General features: G+C 44.4%; 2 protein-coding genes across 2 annotated transcripts; one reads left to right on the forward strand and one right to left on the reverse strand.

The window, feature by feature from the left end:
- Positions 1–261: 261 nt before the first annotated feature.
- On the forward strand, positions 262–17,338 carry siah2l (seven in absentia homolog 2 (Drosophila)-like). The gene is made up of 3 exons (XM_018667241.2): positions 262–1,662; positions 13,073–13,252; positions 13,366–17,338. The coding sequence occupies exons 1-3, from the start codon at positions 1,183–1,185 to the stop codon at positions 13,735–13,737; spliced, it is 1,032 nt and encodes a 343-aa protein (XP_018522757.1). The 5' UTR covers positions 262–1,182; the 3' UTR covers positions 13,738–17,338.
- Positions 17,339–17,557: 219 nt separating this feature from the next.
- LOC108877268 (RNA-binding motif protein, X-linked 2-like) lies at positions 17,558–19,740 on the reverse strand. Its single transcript, XM_051069109.1, is given in 7 exon segments — positions 17,558–18,151; positions 18,154–18,441; positions 18,534–18,720; positions 18,967–19,096; positions 19,193–19,244; positions 19,338–19,453; positions 19,587–19,740. Coding segments are annotated over 7 exon segments (1,131 nt in total). The 5' UTR covers positions 19,637–19,740; the 3' UTR covers positions 17,558–17,843.
- Positions 19,741–20,116: the final 376 nt, after the last annotated feature.

Genomic DNA, 20,116 nt, shown 5'->3' on the forward strand with positions numbered 1-20,116 from the left:
TTTGTTTGATTGAAAATGGGAAAATAAAGCAGCAAACACTAGATTTCATTTGGACAGTGGACTTGTTTTACCTGCAAACACCTCATGACCACGGTGCATCAGCAAACCAGCCCACGATCCCACCAGGTTTGAGGTCTGTGGTGGCAGCTGAACGTCCACTAGAGGGCGTCACAGAGTCTCAGATGAAGCATGTTTTACACCATTAATCCAGATGAACAGCAGCTGAGACACTGACTCAGTCAGAGATGTACAAAGACATTTATTTACAGAAAATATGATGAGAACATTGTTAAAGTTAAACCTGTTATCAGAGCTGAAAAGAATGTATTTAAACCAAACTCATCAGAGACACTGAGACAAAGTTACAGAGGAACAAACAGTAGCTCTACAGCTCTGAGAGAGAGACTGTAGGTTCACTCTGAGTGAACATGGAGCAGCGTGTTAATGATGAAGACAGTGCTATTTAACTTGCTGTACTTCAAGCCACTGGTTTCACTGGTAGTAGGAGTAGTAGTATTAGGTAACAGTACACTACAGGTTGAATTAGTTCTTTTTCTCTCTAGAATGTTTAATTATAAAAAGACTTAGACTTAGACAGACTTTATTGATCCTTGGGATGACTCCCTCAGGGAAATGAAGTTTCCAGCAGCTTATATGGAGAGAAGCAGCACACAGGACAGTTTATAAACAACAACAGCAACTGCTTGCAAACAGGTATAGAGAATATATAAAGAAATAAACAATAAACAGTAAACTCTTAATAGGATAAAAAAAACACTGTAAACTCTTAACTAAATATACAAACTATAACTAGAATAAAATAAGAATGAGACAGGATAAATAAATATGGAGAAAAATAATAAAATGACCTAAGAACCAGAATATTTTAGATTTGTTTTTTACTGTTTATTTTAAACTCAGCTGTAAACTTTAACTTGATGAAATAAAACTGATCATTAAACGTGTTTAAATGTAGTAATCCTGTTGTAAACTCCTGTTGTTCTGTTTATCTTTCACTTCACCAAACATTACGTAATGACAGGACTCCGCTCTCTGATTGGCTGAGCGTCCTGTCACTCAGTGATGGGCCAGCCAATGGGAGGCGGCGGCAGGCGATACAAACTAACAGCCGCCATGTTGTGTCTCCGGGGGCCTGGAGGGACGTCCGGTAGTAGACGGTAGATGTTACCGCCCGCTCGGCAGCTCACAGGGAAGGGACCGCAGCTGGAAGCCATGAGCCGTCCGTCCTCAGCCGGAGCCGGAGGTGGAGGACTCGGGGCGGGGAAAGCGGGCGGGGGAAAGCACGGGGGTTCGGGAGGCGCCGCTGCCGCCGCCGCCGCAGCTGCAGCGGCCGCAGCAGCGGCAGCCGCCGCCGGCGTGAGCTCCGTGGCCGGGTCGGGGTCCGCTGCCCCTTCCTCCGCGGTGTCCCTGCCCTCGCCCGGCCTGCCCGGGACGCCCTCAGAGCTCACGGCGCTGTTCGAGTGCCCGGTGTGCTTCGACTACGTCCTGCCGCCCATCCTGCAGTGTCAGGCGGGTCACCTGGTCTGCAACCAGTGCCGCCAGAAGCTGAGCTGCTGCCCGACCTGCCGAGGCCCGCTCACCCCGAGCATCCGGAACCTGGCCATGGAGAAGGTGGCCTCCACGCTGCCGTTCCCCTGCAAGGTAAACACCCACCTGCTCCTCACACAACTTCCTCGTGAACATGTTAACCGACAGGTGTGTGTGTGTGTATGCGTGTGTGCGCGCGCGCGTGTCACGTGACGTCACAGGGGACCAAAACAAACCGAGTCTTTAACCAGTCTGTCAGCAACACACCTGAGCCGGTTTTAACAAAACCTCATTCAGAACTCCGTTTACATTCTCACTGTTTTAATAACTGAAAACCAGTTTGTCACGTGACTCGAACTAACCTGACACTACCCACGAGACATGACGTTCACATGAATGTAACAGGCATATTAATTAGACACGCTGCTGTTCTGTAACGATCAGTCAGATTCCTGCAGTTACACTTCTTACACTGAGACCTGGTCTCAGTTCATCTGAAGCCTGTGGTGCTGGGGTCCAGAACCTGGACCAGAACCTTTCACCTTCTCGTCAGGTTTAGTTCATTGTGTTGACGGAGGTTTGAGGACCTGAGCAGCTCTGCAGCAGAGGAACGTTCACTCGTCTTTCTGTTTGTCGGTGATGAAGCAGCTCAGACTCCGTTACAGACGCATTAAAGTTGAACTGAGCTGCTGAAAGCTGAGGAGCTTTGACAGAGAGAGAAACAGGTCAGAGCTGAAAACTGACGCCTGAACCTCACACACTTCACAACAGACTCACCTGGACTGAACTCTTGAGGAAATTTCAATCGAATGCAACTGGACTTGACCAGTCCCAGCCTGGTCAGATGAGAGCATGAACTGATGAAGCCTCTTGGATGAGAGGTGGAACGTCTTCCGAGACAATCACTGAGTCCAGTTGCTTTCCTTGAGATAACTATGACCTGGATGAATGAGAATATTCACAGGCTCACCTGGACTGAAGCCACAGGTGAGTCTCTGAGGTTGGACAGATGATCTGATCAGCAGCCTCTGTCAGTCTGTCCATCAGTCTGTCCATCAGTCAGTCTGTCTGTCCATCAGTCTGTCTGTCCATCAGTCTGTCTGTCCATCAGTCTGTCCATCAGTCTGTCCATCAGTCTGTCCGTCAGTCTGTCTGTCAGTCTGTCCATCAGTCTGTCCATCAGTCAGTCTGTCCATCAGTCTGTCCATCAGTCAGTCAGTCTGTCCATCAGTCAGTCTGTCTGTCCATCAGTCTGTCCATCAGTCAGTCCATCAGTCAGTCTGTCCATCAGTCTGTCTGTCCATCAGTCTGTCCATCAGTCTGTCCATCAGTCAGTCTGTCCATCAGTCTGTCCATCAGTCAGTCTGTCTGTCCATCAGTCAGTCTGTCTGTCCAGCAGTCTGTATGTCAGTCTGTCCATCAGTCAGTCTGTCCATCAGTCAGTCCATCAGTCAGTCCATCAGTCCGTCAGTCAGTCAGTCCATCAGTCAGTCTGTCCATCAGTCTGTCTGTATGTCGGTATCAATGCGATATCTCAGGAACGCCTCGTGGGAATTTCTTCACATTTGGCACAAATGTCCACTTGAACTCAGGGATGAAGTGATCAGATGTTGGTGGTCAGAAGGTCAAAGGTCAATGTCACTGTGACATCATAATGTTGTGCAGAAACATTGTTTTATTGAACACCATACCAGGAGCAGAAGATGGCGACTGTATTTCCTGCTCTGGTTGTTACTTGAACTGTTTGTCGACTGTTTGAATGTTGGTGGTTTTTAACAGACTGGAGATTTGAGAGGAGGCGGCTCCTCGGCTTCTGTCTCTAGAATAAAATTACACTCACTAACTTGTCGTCGATGGAGACGAGCTGCTCTTCTCCTTCATTTACATTTCAAACCCTGAAAATCTCATCTGCATTCACACACACATCCTCCACCTACCTGCAGCTGGGAGTGTGTCTGTAAAGGCTGCCAGCCGTTCGTCTAAAGCTACCGTGTGTGTGTGTGTGTGTGTGTTTACCCATCAGTCTTTGCTGTGCTGAATCTGTAGGCGTCTGATTATAATGTGTGTTCAGATTTTTGAGGCTGATAGATCCAGTAACAGGATCCTCTGTTAGCTTAAAGCTAAAGGTGTTGATGGGAGGCAGACTGATGAAGTGGACCGGCTGATATTTCAGCTGATGTCAGGTTAATGCACAGATGTTGTTTCAGTCCAGACGAGGTGTGAGGTAACGTAGACATCACAGCTGCTGATATATCATAAACAAGTTCTGTTTTAACATCAGTATCAGAACTGCTGTTCATATGTTCTATAATATAACAAAGCAGAATAATACATCAACAGTTAAACACATAGACTGCCGAGATATTTAACACAAAACGATAGAGTTTTAGTTTAGTTTGAGTAGATGCTGTCAGGTCAAATGTTTACGCTCTGATTTTCTCTCTTTATATTCGACTGTGTCAACGTGTCCTGGATAAATACAATAAAATCAGATTTAAAAAGGAAACGAAGAAAGAACAAAGAAAACGCATTGTTATTTTTAACTATTGTAAATAATGAGTAGAACACAGTGAAAGATTAAACCGTGTTTCCTGAAGGTTGCTGCTCCGGTGTCGACCACACTTCTTTATATTTAACATCAGGCTGATGCTTTTCTGATTCTGCCTGTGTTTGCAGTGTACTGTGATTTATCCACCAGAACATTGTTATTGATTTCAGCCCGTCCCTCCCCTCATGTCCTCCTCCTCCTCCCTCCTTCAGCCCCCGTTTCCTCACCTCCTTTAATGTGATGGATCTGATCCTCCTGAGTGCTCACCGAACTCTCCATCAGTGTGTAATTGAATTAAAGTGTTTTTTTATGGACGTTCCTCAGAGCTGATGTTTTCCCTCCTCTTCCTCTGAATCCTTCAGGTCTTTTATACATTTTCTGTATTATGGTCCAAATGAAGACGACCTGACATCACAGCGAGGGGCGGGGCTAACAGCTGTAGAAATTACAACAATATTCAGGGTTGTATCTTCAGTCAGATACTGGAGACGGGGAATCTTCATGTAGACGAAAACTTCTAAAGTGAAAAAAGCTGAATTCACAAAAGAGAAAAAATGTCGTAAATATGGCGTCTTGTCCCACAATTACAAGGCTAAACTATCGTATAGGTCGTTTGTAAGGTCGTATGCAAAAGTGCGAAATACTCTGTGAGTCTGTGAGTATCCAACAGCCACGGTCGCTGTGGACATGTTTTAGGAGGTTTGTGGGACAGTTTGAGGTCCTGTTGGGGGTACAGAGACCAGCTACCAGGATCCTTTGACCCTGAACCCCCCCCTCGACCCCCCGCCTCCACCACCTCAACCATTTATACAACATGTACCTAATAGATGTCATAATCACTACGGCCACTAGGTGTCACTCAACAAGAAGACGTTACTGTGGGTTATAATAAGCTACTGCACGAACAGCGTGTGTGGTTGTTTTTTATAATTTTGACCTGATGATGGCGCTGGATGAGAAGTCTGTGTTTTAGAAGCTGAAACCTTTTTTTTCTTTATTATTTATGCTTGAAAACGACAGATAATCAGCCTGTCGATCGATTAATCGACAAATAAACTGAAACGTGATGTAAACACACTGCAGAGCTGAAAGGAAGGAGAGCAGAGAGAGTGTGTTTCTTACAGTGTGTGTGTTTGTGTACATACATGTGTGTGTTGGGGGGGGGTCGACAGATGCTGTGAGGAGGAGGAGGAGGAGGAGGATTGGCTGAGTGATACTCCCCTTTTATTCTCTCTCTCTCAGCTTTCTTTCTCCCCGCCCCCACTGTGTGTTAGTGTGTGTGTTTCTTACAGAGTGTGTGTTACTGTGTTAGTGTTGGTGTGTGTGTGTGTGTGTGTGTGCTGCAGTGTCTCAGTGCAGTCTGTTGGAGGATGAATGTTTTTCTGCCGCTCTGTCAGAGAGAGAGGACGAGAGACATTCACTGAGAGCTGCAGAGAGAGAGAGAGAGAGGAGAGAGAGCATTACACCCGGTGTGTGTGTGTGTGTGTGTGTGTGTATGTGTGTGTGTGTCGTTGGTACTCGCCGCTGGTCGGTCGCTCGCCACACAGCTCAGAGAGAGAGTGTGTGTGTTGGCATCTGTGTTTTGGCTCTTCAGTGTGTTTTCACTGCTTCGATTTTTCACCACAGAAGAAGAAAACAGTGTTTTTTCTTCTGCTGCTGCAGTAAGGGAGAGAACGGACGAGCGAGGTTCAGCTGCATTACTGCTGCGTCTAGATTCACCAACAGGAGCTGGTATGTGTGTGTGTGTTTATTTGTTCCTGTGTGAGCTGATTGATTATCTATTGGTTATTGTTTCTGATGAGTCGTTGAGTCAGTGTCAGACTGATGTGGTCGGACGTTTCATGTTTTGGTCTCAGATTCAGTCGTGTTCAGATTCTGTATTTAGCTGATTTTAAATTGAACCTCTGCAGCTTCTTCAGACGTTAAAGTTACTTTTTATTTCTTCAACTTTAAAAAATAGAAAGAAAATTAAACAGTAAACGTGACGTGTGCAAAAGTTTGGGCACCCTATGAAGTCAGGACTGAGGCTACGTCCACACTGAAACACTTTCTCCATCCACACGAGTGTTTCAGCTCCCTGTCAGAAATTATCTCAACCCGTCTGAAAACACAAACCACATGACCGTCCACGCACAGGTGCAGGTGTAAACAGGAAGCAGATTCTCGACTGTGCACGACGAACAGCAACAGGGAAAAGCACGACCCACAGATTTCTTTGCTTGGACCGATGAAGACGAAGTCGAACGGTTACCAAGAGTGATACATGAGAGTCGTCATGACGGCAGAAAACAAATGGTGTGTTCCTTTTACATCACAGGTCAGAACTGGCAGTGACGTCACCTTCGAGTTGATCGCGTTCCAGTTGAGAAGTCGGAAAAACGTGGATGCTCACAGAAAAGCCTCTGTTGTTAATCTGTCAGAGAATCAGAACAACTATTCACTCCACCTGAAGAACTTTACCTTCATATTTTATTATGTTAAAAACATTTTGATCACGTTTGATTTGTCTTTCCGTTACCAAAACACAAAACTGACTTAACGTTTACTTAAACATAAAATTAGTAGAGTGTTCACTACTGTTAACGTCAGGGGCAGCCATCTTGGATTCTTATGTCGGGGTTGGAGGGGTTGCTCCGACTTTCTGAGTTGGAAATCCGACTTCAGGGGGCGTTCAGGTTCAAACCTCTGACTACGAACTCAGAAATTCCGACTTTTGAGTGCAACTGGAACGCACCAGTAAACTGGGAGTCGTTGAAAAGCGATCGTGGACGTCTGCGTCATCGTTTCGTCTCTGTTTTAGGGACTTGAAAACCCGGGAGTAGTACGGACTTAGCCGGTCTGCCAGCAACAGACAGTCTGTGAAAGCTCACAATAAAAGATTTCTTGCTGTATAATATTAGCACTCTGTGTTTAAGTATTCATAACAAAAACAAGTTAGAATGGACATGCAAATTAACTGCACCAAAAACACCCCCAGCATGAAAAGTCCTTTAATGTGGACGTAGCCTCGGTTTCCTGAAGTGGGTTCTGGAGGATTTTGAGGTCTGGTTTGCTATAGAAACCAGAATCTGTTCATGCTGCAAAAAGTAAAGTAAAATGAAAGTTTTTACAAGATAATACGAGTCCTTACTGAGACATTATTATTGATTCTGAGTAACTTACTGCTCGAAAGTAGAATAATCAAGCTGCTGCAAACAGCAGATTGTTTGTTTGAAGTTACATTCCCTCCTTCCTTTTCTCTTGTTTTTGATGCAGAGTGTTTGAAGCAGCTTTAACTCTCCTGACTACAGGGCGTTAGTCTCTTAGATCTGTTCTTCCCTCAGTCTGTGCAGTGTTTGGCTGCTAACCCCCCCCAAAGAATAATATTTCCACCTCCCCAAGTTTAACAGTTGGTGGCGGGGTGGGGGGTAGGTCACTAAATACTGAAGTGATTCTGAGACACTGGATTTAATCTGACGACTCCAACTGAACTCAAACATCGTCGTGAGTCGTCGAGTGTAAACGGAGGTGAATCCTCAGATTTCATGTGTTTTTACAGAAACCAAATGTGGTCAGACGGCCGTCGTCCTGCTGTGGCGTTTTAATCTTGCTGCTATATGATCTCCACGTGGCTCTGCAGTCTGTCTGAACAGCTGCTGACCGGCTGCTGTCTGTTTCTGTCCGCCTGTCTGTCTGGTTCTCTATGGAGAGCACAGAGGGACAAATAACAGCAGAAATACAGGTTTAACTTCTGAATCTGGGCCTAGGATTTTATGGAGGTCTAAATCAGAGTTGAAACTATTTGTTGATCAACAGAAAATTAATCTGCAGCTGTTTTTATAATCGACTGATGCAAAAATTCTCTGGTTCTTGCTTCTCCAGTGTCTCAGATTTTCAGTTTTTCTTAAGTTTTATATCATGAAAACAGAATATCTTTGGGTTTTGTTCGTCAGACAGAATATGACAAGTGAAGAGGTCATCTTGGACTGTGGTCGACAAAAATATCAGAAAATGTCCATCACAGTTCAGTTAACTGGAAAAATAATTAGCAGATTAAATTGGTTATGAAAATTATTTGCAGCCCTACGCTTAGGTTGTTAAGCTGTTGTCATAGCAACAAGTCCTTGGGCCTAAACCTGCACAGTTTATTGATATAGTGAGTTGGATCATGAGGAAGATAAACCTGAACCTGAACTCATCTTCAGATATTCAGCTCATCACAGGAACCAGCAGAGAAACGTTGAGAGCTAGTTTGGGTCTGAACCTGCAACAACTGGCAACTATTTTTGATACCTGATCAATTATTTGTCTTTTATTGAACACAAATGACAAATATTTCTCTGGTTCCAGTTTCTTGCTTTTATTTCCTTGTAAATGAACCTTTTTGGGTTTTGTCTGTTTTTCAGACTATAAGTATTTGAAGATTCGACTTTTAAGGAACTGGGACATTTTTCACTATTTTCTGATTTAATCAATCAATGAAAATAATCGTAAGTTGCAGCCTTGGTTGGATCTTCTTTAGCCCTGATCCAGGACAGTCTACTACCTATTGGTCCTGCTGTTTGGACATTATTGTGGCCACGCTCTTTTAAATGATCCAGGAGAGTTTTGTGTTTCTGTCACGAGGAACATCAAGAAAAGTGAAGCTCTGAGGGACTGAGAACAGTTTGACGGTGACGAGAGAGAAATGCTTTAATTCCACCTTGTTTCTGTACTGACAGTAAATACCTGTGTGTATGTGTGTGTGTTTGTGTGTGTGTCAGCAGTGTGTAGTTGCGTGTGTTCGATGCTGTGTCCGGCCTCCTGCCTGCCTCTCCTCAGGGAGTTGGCTCAGTGGCGCTGCCTGCTGGGCTGGCATCGCCACCATGGAGTCAGTTCGACTAGCGCCGCAGGGCTAACCGCTAACACCGGACAACAACAACAACAGCAACAGCAGCAGCAGGGGTCAGAGGTCAGGGACAGGGCCAGTCGACCTGTCGGCCGCACCAAACCGCTGCCGAGCAGCCAGGTGAGTCCTGGATGTTCAGCAAAAAAAAATCAGGGTCTTGCAGCAAAAATATTGAATGTGGCTGAAGTTTCAAACTGGACTTCATCATCTTAACATAGAGATCAGAAACGCATCAAAGCTGTGAGCGACCATCTGTCGTGTTTGTGTTGTAGCTGCAGTAAGCACTGCAGCCTGTAGGGGGCGCTGACAGGACTTTAAGCCGTTCATCTCGTCATGTGTTTTTTTTTTTTATCTGCGACTTCATCTGTTTAACGACTGTCATTAATCTCATTTCATCATCCACTTAAAGGCTGATTCCACCGATTTCCTCCCAATAAAAAAAACCTGAACCGCTCTGAAACGAAGCTCGATGGAGTTGACCTCCCATTTACCAACCTGTCACACACACACACACACACACACACACATACACACACACACACAGTACTTTCATCCTGATTGTTATTGATCGTGGTGATCCAGGCCTCAGCTCTGCGGTGGTTTTCTTGCTGTGTTGGTTTCTCGGCTCTGAGACACTGATCTGATTTAAACAGGAGAAACTGGTTCAGTTTACGTTTCTACCTCCTGAAAGGTGTTTTGGTTTGTTAACGATGATGACTGGTTAAAGACTCAGTGATGTAACTGAATGTGAATTCATTCTCTGATGTGGATGTTTGGTTTTTTAAACCACTTGTCGGTTGCAGTCCTTCTCCTGACGTGTCGTCCATCTCTTGTTGTTTCAGGTTTTTCTTAAAGGTTCATAAATTAATTGACTGATTGTGTTTTCCATAGTTAAATGTTAGAATTTTCAACTAAAACGTTAAATTACAGTACACATCATCATCATTTTAGACCATTATCATTATTATTATTATCACCATATCTGTGGCCAGAAATGATTTCACGATAAAAATCGCAGTTGACGCGATAATTATCACAGTAAACGTCAAATCATAAAGTTTGAAGGCTGATTTTTGCTTGTGAGTGAAATTTGAAGAAACCAGATTAAATGTTGTTTTAAACTCTTTACGGTTAGAACATGACAAACACCCGTCATGCTAATCTAAGGCTTAAGGTTTGACTCTAAGCATGAAAATTAATTATATCGAACATTTATCAACCATTTGTACTGAGGAAAATTGTAACATAATTTTATATCACAATGTAAAATTATATTTATTTGCCCAGTCCTGTCTGTATACAAATAGTGTCGCTAAATTCTGGGAATTGTTGGAAAGTTGGAAACTTTCTGTGGAAATTAACTGGAATAAACTGGAAATTAGCAAAATTGCAGGTTAGCTTAAAACAGGGAACCCAAAATTAGTCAAAATCTTTAAAATTTGGATTAGTTTGCATTCATGTCTGCTAATGACAAAACAAAATATTAATGTTTGTGTTTGATTTTTTTGTATAAATTAATTTCCAGTTAATTCCCACTAACCCTGAACTCAACAGGTGTGTTTTGTAAATATGAACCATGACTGAAGTTTTGAGGAGCTCAGACTTTAACACATATTCTATTTAATATTATTTTGTTGCAGCAGTTTGAGACGTCTGTTTGGACTTGTTTTATAAAGCAGGTGTTAGTTTCAGTCATCACCTGAAACCTAGTAAACAAGCAGCAGCTCCGTCTGAACGAACTGAGGCTGAAAGCTCAGGTTGTTGATGGCGTCTTGTTTTCCAGCCTGCTGCCCTTTGCAGGAAGCTGCTGCTGCGTTCTGACCTGCAGCAGATGAATATTTCATCAGACAAACAGTGAAACCTCCTGCTGGGACGTTAACAGGACTGAAACTCTCCTCTCAGAGGTTTCATTACACGGCTCAAAGATTATTCTGATCGTCATTCCACAGGATGTTTGAAAATGAATCGATAATGCAGATAAAGAAGAGCATCGAGTCTGACAACGTTATGGACAGGATTCCTAGAGAGACAGAGCTTTTTATTAAAGAGGAAGATCCTTTAGTTTAACCAGAGACATCTCTATATATCTCTACCAGACTCCAGTAGCCCTTTGTTTCAGCTGTGCTGATATCTGCTGTCGTGGCTTCATGTCGTCGCAGGTCGTGTTGCTGTCGACAGATTCTGGGTCAGTGTCTCTGTCACCAGGAGTGAAAACGTCCTCCCATCACCGCCGCCTCCTGCAGGTGTACAGTTGGCGTTTTCCTGTAAACACACTCTCTCCTTATCCAGGCCAAACAGTCGCTGCAGTTCACCTTCCAGAAGCTAATCCACTTATCATCACGCTGCTGGCTGAGCGTTATCTCAGCAGGCAGCAGAGTAGAGCAGAGCAGAAACAGTCTGTCACACTGATTGTTCTGCCCGAGCCTCAGGAAAGTGAAGCTAAATCCTGTTTTACAGACCGAGTGTGTTCGCATTCAAACAGAGGAAGGAGTGTGTCGGAACAGTCGATATCACTCAGTGTCTGCTGCTCTCCTTCGTCCTGTATGATCGGAAATTCACCGTTTTTTTGTTTTGGAAACTAGTTTACAGTTTGAGATCAGCTGAGAGAGGAGGAGAGATCAGCAGGTAAATCCATCAAGGTGAAGCACACCTGGTGTTAAAAGAATGGGATCTGATTGGTTCATGTTACACCTAAAACACAGAAGCAGACGTTTCTGTTTCAGTAGTTTCAGTTTTGTTCTCTGGTTTCTGTCGAGCTGTGGAGATAATTTACCGCCTGTTGTCCTGAGGTCAAACTGTCCAATCAGCAGCAGCCGTCACACACTGCAGGAGGTTTAATGGAGAAACTGAAGTAAAACATGGAGATTTCTGCTTCTGTTTGTGTCTCGCTCCGTCTTTCTGTCGTCTTTAATCTCCCCGGCGGTGAATATCTCTCCCTCCTCATGTTTATGGATGCTCGCTCGCTCGCTCTCTCTCTTGTGGTAAATGTTCAAACAGCATCAGTAATAACGCCGCCTGCCTTCCTCGAGTGCCTCTCCTTCTTCCTGGGCTCTTTGTCGCTGTGGTGTTTTCATACCTCATTTACCATCATCAACACACACACACACACACACACACACACACACACACTGCTATAGGCTCCAGGTCTGTCTATAGGAGCTGTTGTTGAAGATGAAAGAAGAGGAGGAGAGGAGGAGGAGGAGGAGGAGGAGGAGGGAGAATCCCATCACTGTGACCTTCAGCATCTCAGAAAGTAGAGGAGAAAGCTGCAGCCATTACATTATAATCTGCTCCTGACTGACCAGAACACACACACACACACACACACATATTTTTGCTTTAACCTTCAAGTAAAATGTCCTCACAACGATGGTTGGTCCTCACAAAGACAGCAATAAAGCCCCCCCACACACACACACACACACACTCTCATTCTCTCTCTCTCTTGTTCTCGGGGTATATTTATATCCCAGCACGCCTCACTTCATCTGGATCATTTAAATCAGGAGATAATTAATATACAGGCTGTTCCCTCGGCTGCAGGCAGCAGCTGATACTAATACAGAACTCCATTGACAAAAACAGGAATTTTACTGAACAGAACACAGGAGCTGCTGCCTCCATCTGTTAGTGTGTCTGTGTTACTGTGTGGTACTTTTACTTCAGTAAAGTATCTGATTACTTCTTCCTCCACTGAAAGTCACACAGTAACACAGACACACTAACAGATGGAGGCAGTGGTATTCCAGCAGCTCCTGGTTAAATCCCTGTTTTTGTCAATGGAGTCTGGTAAGATATATAGAGATTTTTCTGGTTAAACTAAAGGATCTTCCTCTTTAATAAAAAGCTCTGTCTCTGATAGGAATCCTATCATAATGTTGTCAGACACTAATATATTACTTACGTATATAATAATAAAATATATAATATATAAAATACTGGAGTTTTCCTCAAATGTTATGAGCTGCAAATGTTTGTAGTTTCAGTGTTTTATTAAGCAGGTTTTGTGGGTTTAAAACGGCTCATGAATCGATATAAAATGTCACAATCTGATGCTACAGGGTGTCCACACGATGAGCTCTAACTCTGTCCTCTCTGTGTGTCCTCAGTATTCGTCAGCCGGCTGTCTGCTGTCCCTTCACCACAGCGAGAAGCCTGATCACGAGGAGGTGTGCGAGTTCAGGCCGTACACCTGCCCGTGTCCCGGGGCCACCTGCAAGTGGCACGGCTCGCTGGAGGCCGTCATGCCGCACCTGATGCACGCGCACAAGTCCATCACCACGCTGCAGGTCAGCACCAGAGTGGTTTGGTGTCTCGTCAACCTTGAAACAAACCTGGACTACCCGATCATTTTTGATTTACACCTGCTAACAATGTCTTTATCGATTTCTTTCGTGTGCAGGGGGAGGATATCGTCTTCCTGGCGACGGATATCAACCTTCCCGGCGCTGTGGACTGGGTGATGATGCAGTCGTGTTTCAGCCACCACTTCATGCTGGTCTTGGAGAAGCAGGAGAAGTATGAGGGCCACCAGCAGTTCTTCGCCGTCGTGCTGCTCATCGGCACCCGCAAACAGGCCGAGAACTTCGCCTACCGCCTGGAGCTCAACGGTAACCGCCGTCGGCTCACTTGGGAGGCCACGCCGCGCTCCATCCACGACGGCGTGGCGGCCGCCATCATGAACAGCGACTGCCTGGTGTTCGACACCTCCATCGCTCACCTGTTCGCCGACAATGGCAACCTGGGGATCAACGTCACCATCTCCATGTGCTGAGGGAGCGGAGCGGCGCTATGGGCAGTCGTAACGAACAGACAGACATCATGGCGGAGAGGTTTGGAGACATGGCGTTCGCCGTCTGTCTCGTCCTATGTTGGACTATAAATGTCCAAACTTTTCAAATGACGGGACAGGAAGCGTCGACCATGAAGAACATCATGTCTCTGTCCGTCTTGACAGAGACAAAGTCGGTCCTGCCACCCGTCAATGCCAGGAGGCCAGGGGCCGGACAGAGACTGAGCTGTCCTGAGTTTTCTCTCCCGAACAGAGAGGATTCTGGTCTCACTGGAGGAAACAAACATGGCGGCTCCACGGACTTCCTGTCAGCGTGTTCACAGTGATCTTTGCTGCTATTGGCCAACACTGTCAGTCAGTGTTCATCAGCAGAGTCCTTGTAAACGACGACTGTTAGCCTCTCGTTGATTGACAGGCGTCTCGGCCAATGAGATCAGTCGCTGTAGTTCAGTCCTTTCGGCTCAAGACAACTGATTCAATCATGTTGTGACGATAAATTTTCTAAACATATCAACTGACAAGATGTTTATGGATGAAATAACCAGACAGAAATGTAAATACCCGACGTATGGTTCTCAGTCACATAAAAATCAACCAGTATCAGTTTAAAAAGCTGATTTATTGATTATTGCCATTATAGACTAATCTGATGGTTATTTTCTTGATTGATCGTCTGGAAAATAGTGAAAAATGTTTTTTCTGAGGTAATGTCTTAAAGTCTTCTTTTGTCCAACAGTTTTAAACATTCAGTTTACAAAGATATAAACTGCAACTATTAGTCAATTAATTGATTAGTCAATGCAGCACATTTACAGTCGGAGAGGAAAACAGTAAAACAGAACAATGTGAACACGTCTGTTCAGCTACTTTGTGCTTTAATGATCAGAGCAGTGGCCTGTAGTCTGAGGTTGCTGGTTCAAATCCCTGCAGCTTGTCTGTGTGACTCTGGATGGTTTGGTCGACTGTTGGCTCGTCTCACAGTTTGGAGGTCATCGTTTGACCTCTGTGGGAACCTGCTGAGCTGTGGAATCCAGTTAATCCTCAGACCTTCTTTAATCTCAGATAAAAGCAGTAAAATGGAGGAATAATCCTCCGACCCTCCTGTATCCGTTCAGCCGCCAGCGCCTTACTTTTCTACCGCCGCCCTCCTCCTCGTGTTCGAGCTCTTTCTGAGTGAGTCTTGGTGCTGATGTGCTTCACCTGACGTCAAGTTTGTTTTTTCTTTTTTTTTTTCTGAAACCTGCCCAGGGAAAAATACAACGGAGACTCTTTAAGAGAAATGTATTTAAAAAAAACAGACTGCTGCTTGTTCAAAGAGACAATGACACGATGGACGGACGTTATTACCTGTAAAGACACAGTAGGTAAAGAAACAAACATTTCTTGTCTCCAAACCTTTGTAGCAACCAACCAGGACGAAACGAACCTCACCAGATACCTCTGATCTCAGACACATCTGTTAACTGAACCGCGAACCCCTCAGACCTCGGCGGTGTTTCCTCTGTGTTCGTTCGGCGAGACAAAACCCGACTTCGTCAACCTGCGCTGTAACCAGTCAACCAGGACCAGGGGTTCGTTCGCATGAATCAGAGCTCATTTGTTTCGAGTGAGCAGGGACAGAAATTGGAGAGAGATCAACAGCATCAGCAACAATATCCCCGACAGGAGTTAAGTCATTTAGCTAAAAAAAAAAAAGAAGCCACTTGTCAACATTTTATCAGTTTCCTTTGTCAGATCTGACTCGACTTTCAAGTTATTTCAGACATTTAACTTTTTCCACATCTTGCTAGCGTACGCAGTCACGTGTCACCAACCCAGCGTCAGTGCTCGTAACGCAACAGAGTCATGTGACACAAAAAAAAGGTTTGCGACCATCAAATGTCCCTGTTTGGAATAACTAATAATATTTAATGTGGATTCCTGCTTCTTATCTCATTGGTTATTTTTATTATAAAGTTTATGTTTTAGTTTTGTCTCAAGTCCCCAGTGTTCAAGTCAAAGTTGTTCAAGTTGCGTCGTAGCGCTGTTACTTTCGCCAATTTTTCAGTCTGCGTCCTTCTCTCCAGCTTCTGAGTCTGAATGCTGTTAATACTCAAGTCCGAGTCTAAGTCCAGGTCACCAAAGAAGAGTTAGAGCCATCAAAGCTGAGTTTTAGTCTTTTGCCCATTTTTACAACCTATTACCAACAAAACCCCAAAACAGTCTGAGTTCTCGTCTCCAACTTCAATGCAGTCAGTACTTGAGTCTGAGTCCAAGTCCAAGTCCAATTACGAGTCCTCAAAAACCCTTAGAAAGGATAGGAAAAAGAAGCTCCCTCGAACTGCAGAACGTCATTCAGAATGTTTTTCTCCAGTATCACATTGATGCAGTGGTAGTTATCTGTACAACCATGGCTGCTCTGCAAACAGAAGCTGATAATAATTCATTCAGCATATTTAAGTTTCCAAAACTGTGAAAAATATAGAGTTAAAAAACAGGCCTCAAGTTGTAACTTGCTGAATCTGTGGCAACATTATACTTCCTGTTTCTCGTAGAAGTTTACATCATCCAACAATCAGGACTCGAGCACAGACCCACATACAAACATCTCGAATAATAAACTCTGACTTTAATGTTAAATTCACTGTTTTAACTGACGTCTCTAACTAAAGTCACAGAGGAAACACCGCCCACTCTTTATCTCTGATGATCACTTCCACTTTACACCCGCCGACTTTCTACGAAATGTTTTTGAAATACTGTAAATGAAGCTATAATGGCAGTATACACACACACACACTTATATACATATACATATATATATATTTTCTAAAAGGAAAAGATTTATTCTGTGTGTATCGGTGTTGGCATTTGCTCGGCTGTACAGAGATTTTCAAAGTAATTTTCTAAGCTGACTTCCTGTTGTTGATTCTTGTTCTTGCTGCTTCAGTCCAACATCCGTCACACCTCAAAAAAAAAAAAAAGAAACACAAAGACAAAAAAAATGGACTTGACAAACTGCTGCAGAAATATTTTCTATCCACTGACAAGTGAAGCAGGAAAAACCTGGTTCATTTTCTCATGGACACAAAAACTGACAGAGATGTTAACTACGACTCCCAAGGTGCATTTCAGTAACAAACAGCCAATCACAGAGCTTCATGTTCTGCTACAAGTGCAGCTAAAGGGCTGAAGCTAAAAATGACTTTCTGTAGAAACCTGGTGAAGATTTGTCAGCATGGGATTTGTGATATCTCCATAGCAACAGCAGCTGAGACTCATGGGTAATGTAGTGTTTGGAGCCATCAGTCAAACTAACAGGAAAACCAGTAAAATTGAACACTGCTGTAAATCAAAATGGGTTCAAATAATTTGAGTTGATCACCAGTTTAATCCAGAGTCAAATGACTCAGATCTTTAACGAACCTGAAACGACAGACGGTTTGTTCCTGATCGATAAATGAGTTTGATCAGCAGCTGTTCAGAGTCTGTCACATCACCAGGTTATTCTCTGAGCAGCTGGTTCTGATCCGACTCCTGTTTGTTCTCAGTGTTTTTTGGCTCAGTTCTGTGATGTTTCGATAATAAACGGGTGCAGCTTGTTTCTCTGTGTTTTCCTGTTGTTTTTACACGATCAGACGTAAAGTTTCAGTTTTCACATCTCATCCTGAAAACCACCGTCACCTCCTGATCATGGTGGGAACTGTTGGCTCTGTAAATATTATAGTTTGGTCTAGACCTGCTCTGTGAGACCTGCAGCTGCCTGAAACCGACGTTTCAAAGATTTCACCGTTTTCTGTTTAATTTAAAATCCACTGATGCAGCAGGTGGAAATGTTTTTTAATTAGAAAATTAAATCAAACATTAAAAAACATGTAACTTTACAGAACTGGAGGAAAACGAACAGGACGTTACATTTCATCATCAGTCGAGTTGGATAGAAACACTTTACATTGAAATCCTGACGAATCTGTCGTCTCCGTCCGTCTCTCCTCGTTTTCATCAGTCCATTTCTCAACATTTCTGTCTCTTCCTGTCATTGTCTGTCTACTTCTATTGTCTCTTCATCAGTCCTCCGTCTCTGTCCTTCTGTCTCCGTCTTTGTCGTTCTATCTTCTTCTATCGTCTCTGTCTGTTTCTCTTCTTCTATTCCCGTCTCTGTCTCTGTCCATCTCTCTCCGTCTGTCATCTCTGTCCCGGTCTGTCTCCCTCCTTCTTTCACCATCTCTGTCCATCTCTCTCCTCCTGTCGTCCTCTCTCTCTCTGTCTGTCTCTCTTCGTCTGTCTCTGTCTGTCTCTCGTCTGTCGTTCTCTCTCTCTCTGTCCGTCTCTCTTCGTCTGTCTCCGTCTCTCCTTCTCTCGCCGTCTCTCTCCCGATCTGTCTCTCTCCTCCTGTCCCCCTCTCTGTCTCTGTCGCTCCCCTCTCCCTGTTTCTCCTCCTGTCTTCCTCTCTCCTCCTCTCCACCTCTTCCCCCCGGAGTCTCTCGTTCTCCCTCGCTCTCTGCCCGTTCTCCTGCTCTCCCGGCGGCGCCCCCCTCTGGTTGTACTTGTCGTAGGCGGCGTCTTCCTTCTCTTCTTTGACTCTGACGGTGGGAGGACGAGGAGGAGGTGAGGAGGAGGAAGTCGCCCGGCTCCCCCTCTCTTTCTCCTTATCTTTCTTCTTCTTCTCCTTCTTCTCTTTCTTCTTTTTCTTCTTCTCTTTCTTATCTGAGACAGAAAACAGGAAGTAGAGAAATAAAAATCTCCCCTCAAAACATTCCTCTGGTATCAGGTGTAGCGACGACAGGAAGTGACCTCACCTTTCTTGGGCTTCTTCACAGGTATGCTGTACTGCTCATCTTCCTCTGAGAAAGAGGAGGAGGACTCGGGGGCTTTGGGAGCGCAGCCCTCCTCCCTCAGGTGTTTGGTCACGTCGTCGATGTCCTCAGAGTCTTTGGGAGGACGGTAATCTTTAACATGATCCACGCGAATCGTCCGACCTTTGATCTGACGCCAGAAACAAAAGATTCAGGAGTTAATCAGAGAAACATCTGAGATACAGTGACAGGACGATCACTGGACCTCACCTGGATATTGTTCCCAGGTTAAATTCTGGTTAGCTTAGCTTAGCATAGAGACAGCTAGCCTGCCAGTTCCTCACGATTCAACACTTTACAATCTCATCAGTTTAATCTGCACAAAAACAGAACGTTGAACCAGTCTGTCCTCAAAACCACATCCCAGCCATGTCACCTTGATGCCGTTGAAGTTGTCCACAGCCAGGATGGTGCTCCTCTGGTCCTCGTAGCAGATGAAGCAGAAACCTTTGGACTTCCCCGTCTTCTTGTCTCGCACCAGGTTGATGTTGACGACTTCTCCGTACCTGACGGGGTTTGTGTTCGGCGAGGATGCAGAGACAGGTGGTTAGAGTGAGGTTAGGTTTAGGAAACAGGACGAGACAAAGTGTGGAGGTACGTACTGAGAGAAGACACAGATGATGTCCCCTTCAGTCAGCTCGTATGGAAATCCTCCTGCAGGAAATTCAAAAAACAACTTCATCCACGTGCTCTGTTGAAGATGCAGCAGGAGCTCCTGTCTCGTCCATGAAGGAGGGTTTGTCTTACCAACAAAGATCCAGGCGCTGTCTTTGTACACACTGTGCCAGGAAACAGACTCGTTCACCCCGAGGTTGGCCTCACGCTCATTCAGCTCGTTGATCAACTTCACCTTCGTTAGTGGACTGAGAACAGAGGAAAGGTTCATCTGCTGTTAATGATCAGGGCACTGTCCGATCACCAGGCATTAGATTTCTATTCACTGCTGACCGGATGCATGACTATCTGCCCATTATGTGATGAAATCACGTGACCTACCGTATTATAGTGACTCTACAGAGACACGTACATACTGTTTTTGTAAACATTTATTTGTCCAGCTACTTGTATGTACACAGTGAGAACTACCAGATATCAGTCAGATTCCTTGCATGCGAAAACAAGAGAAATCCGCACCAGACTCCATTCAGATTACGACCAATTTTATATTCCCTGAACAGCGCCCATCTGGGATTTAGAAAACGACATAAATCCATAAGTGCAAGTTTAAGATTCATTATTAAATTGAGGAAATCAACTGACTTGGAATAATTAAAAGAAACACGATCCTACTTTCACCAAAACCGATGGTGGAGCGCCATAGCAGAAGGAATGAATCACGCGGCAAAAACGTTGTTATTATTGAATTACGAAATGCTTGGTGTGTGCCGAATTCAAAAACTGCTCTTGTAGGTTTATAATAACATCAAATGCTGTGTTTAATAAAGTATATGAACTCCCCGTTTAAAGGGGGATCGTTAAATTGTAAGATTTTTGAACAGGGTTCGGTGCTACGAGAATGAGGCTGC

The sequence above is a fragment of the Lates calcarifer genome, unplaced genomic scaffold, assembly GCF_001640805.2.
Source record: "Lates calcarifer isolate ASB-BC8 unplaced genomic scaffold, TLL_Latcal_v3 _unitig_5878_quiver_531, whole genome shotgun sequence".
Classification (NCBI taxonomy): Eukaryota; Metazoa; Chordata; class Actinopteri; family Centropomidae; genus Lates; species Lates calcarifer.

What these genes read in the sequence shown, in the direction of transcription:
- siah2l (XM_018667241.2), top strand. Translation starts at nt 1,183, where the DNA reads ATGTTACCGCCCGCTCGGCAGCTCACAGGGAAGGGACCGCAGCTGGAA. An exon ending in CGCTGCCGTTCCCCTGCAAG is followed by an intron (nt 1,663 to 13,072) that starts GTAAACACCCAC and finishes GTGTGTCCTCAG; the next exon opens with TATTCGTCAGCCGGCTGTCT. An exon ending in AGTCCATCACCACGCTGCAG is followed by an intron (nt 13,253 to 13,365) that starts GTCAGCACCAGA and finishes TTTCGTGTGCAG; the next exon opens with GGGGAGGATATCGTCTTCCT.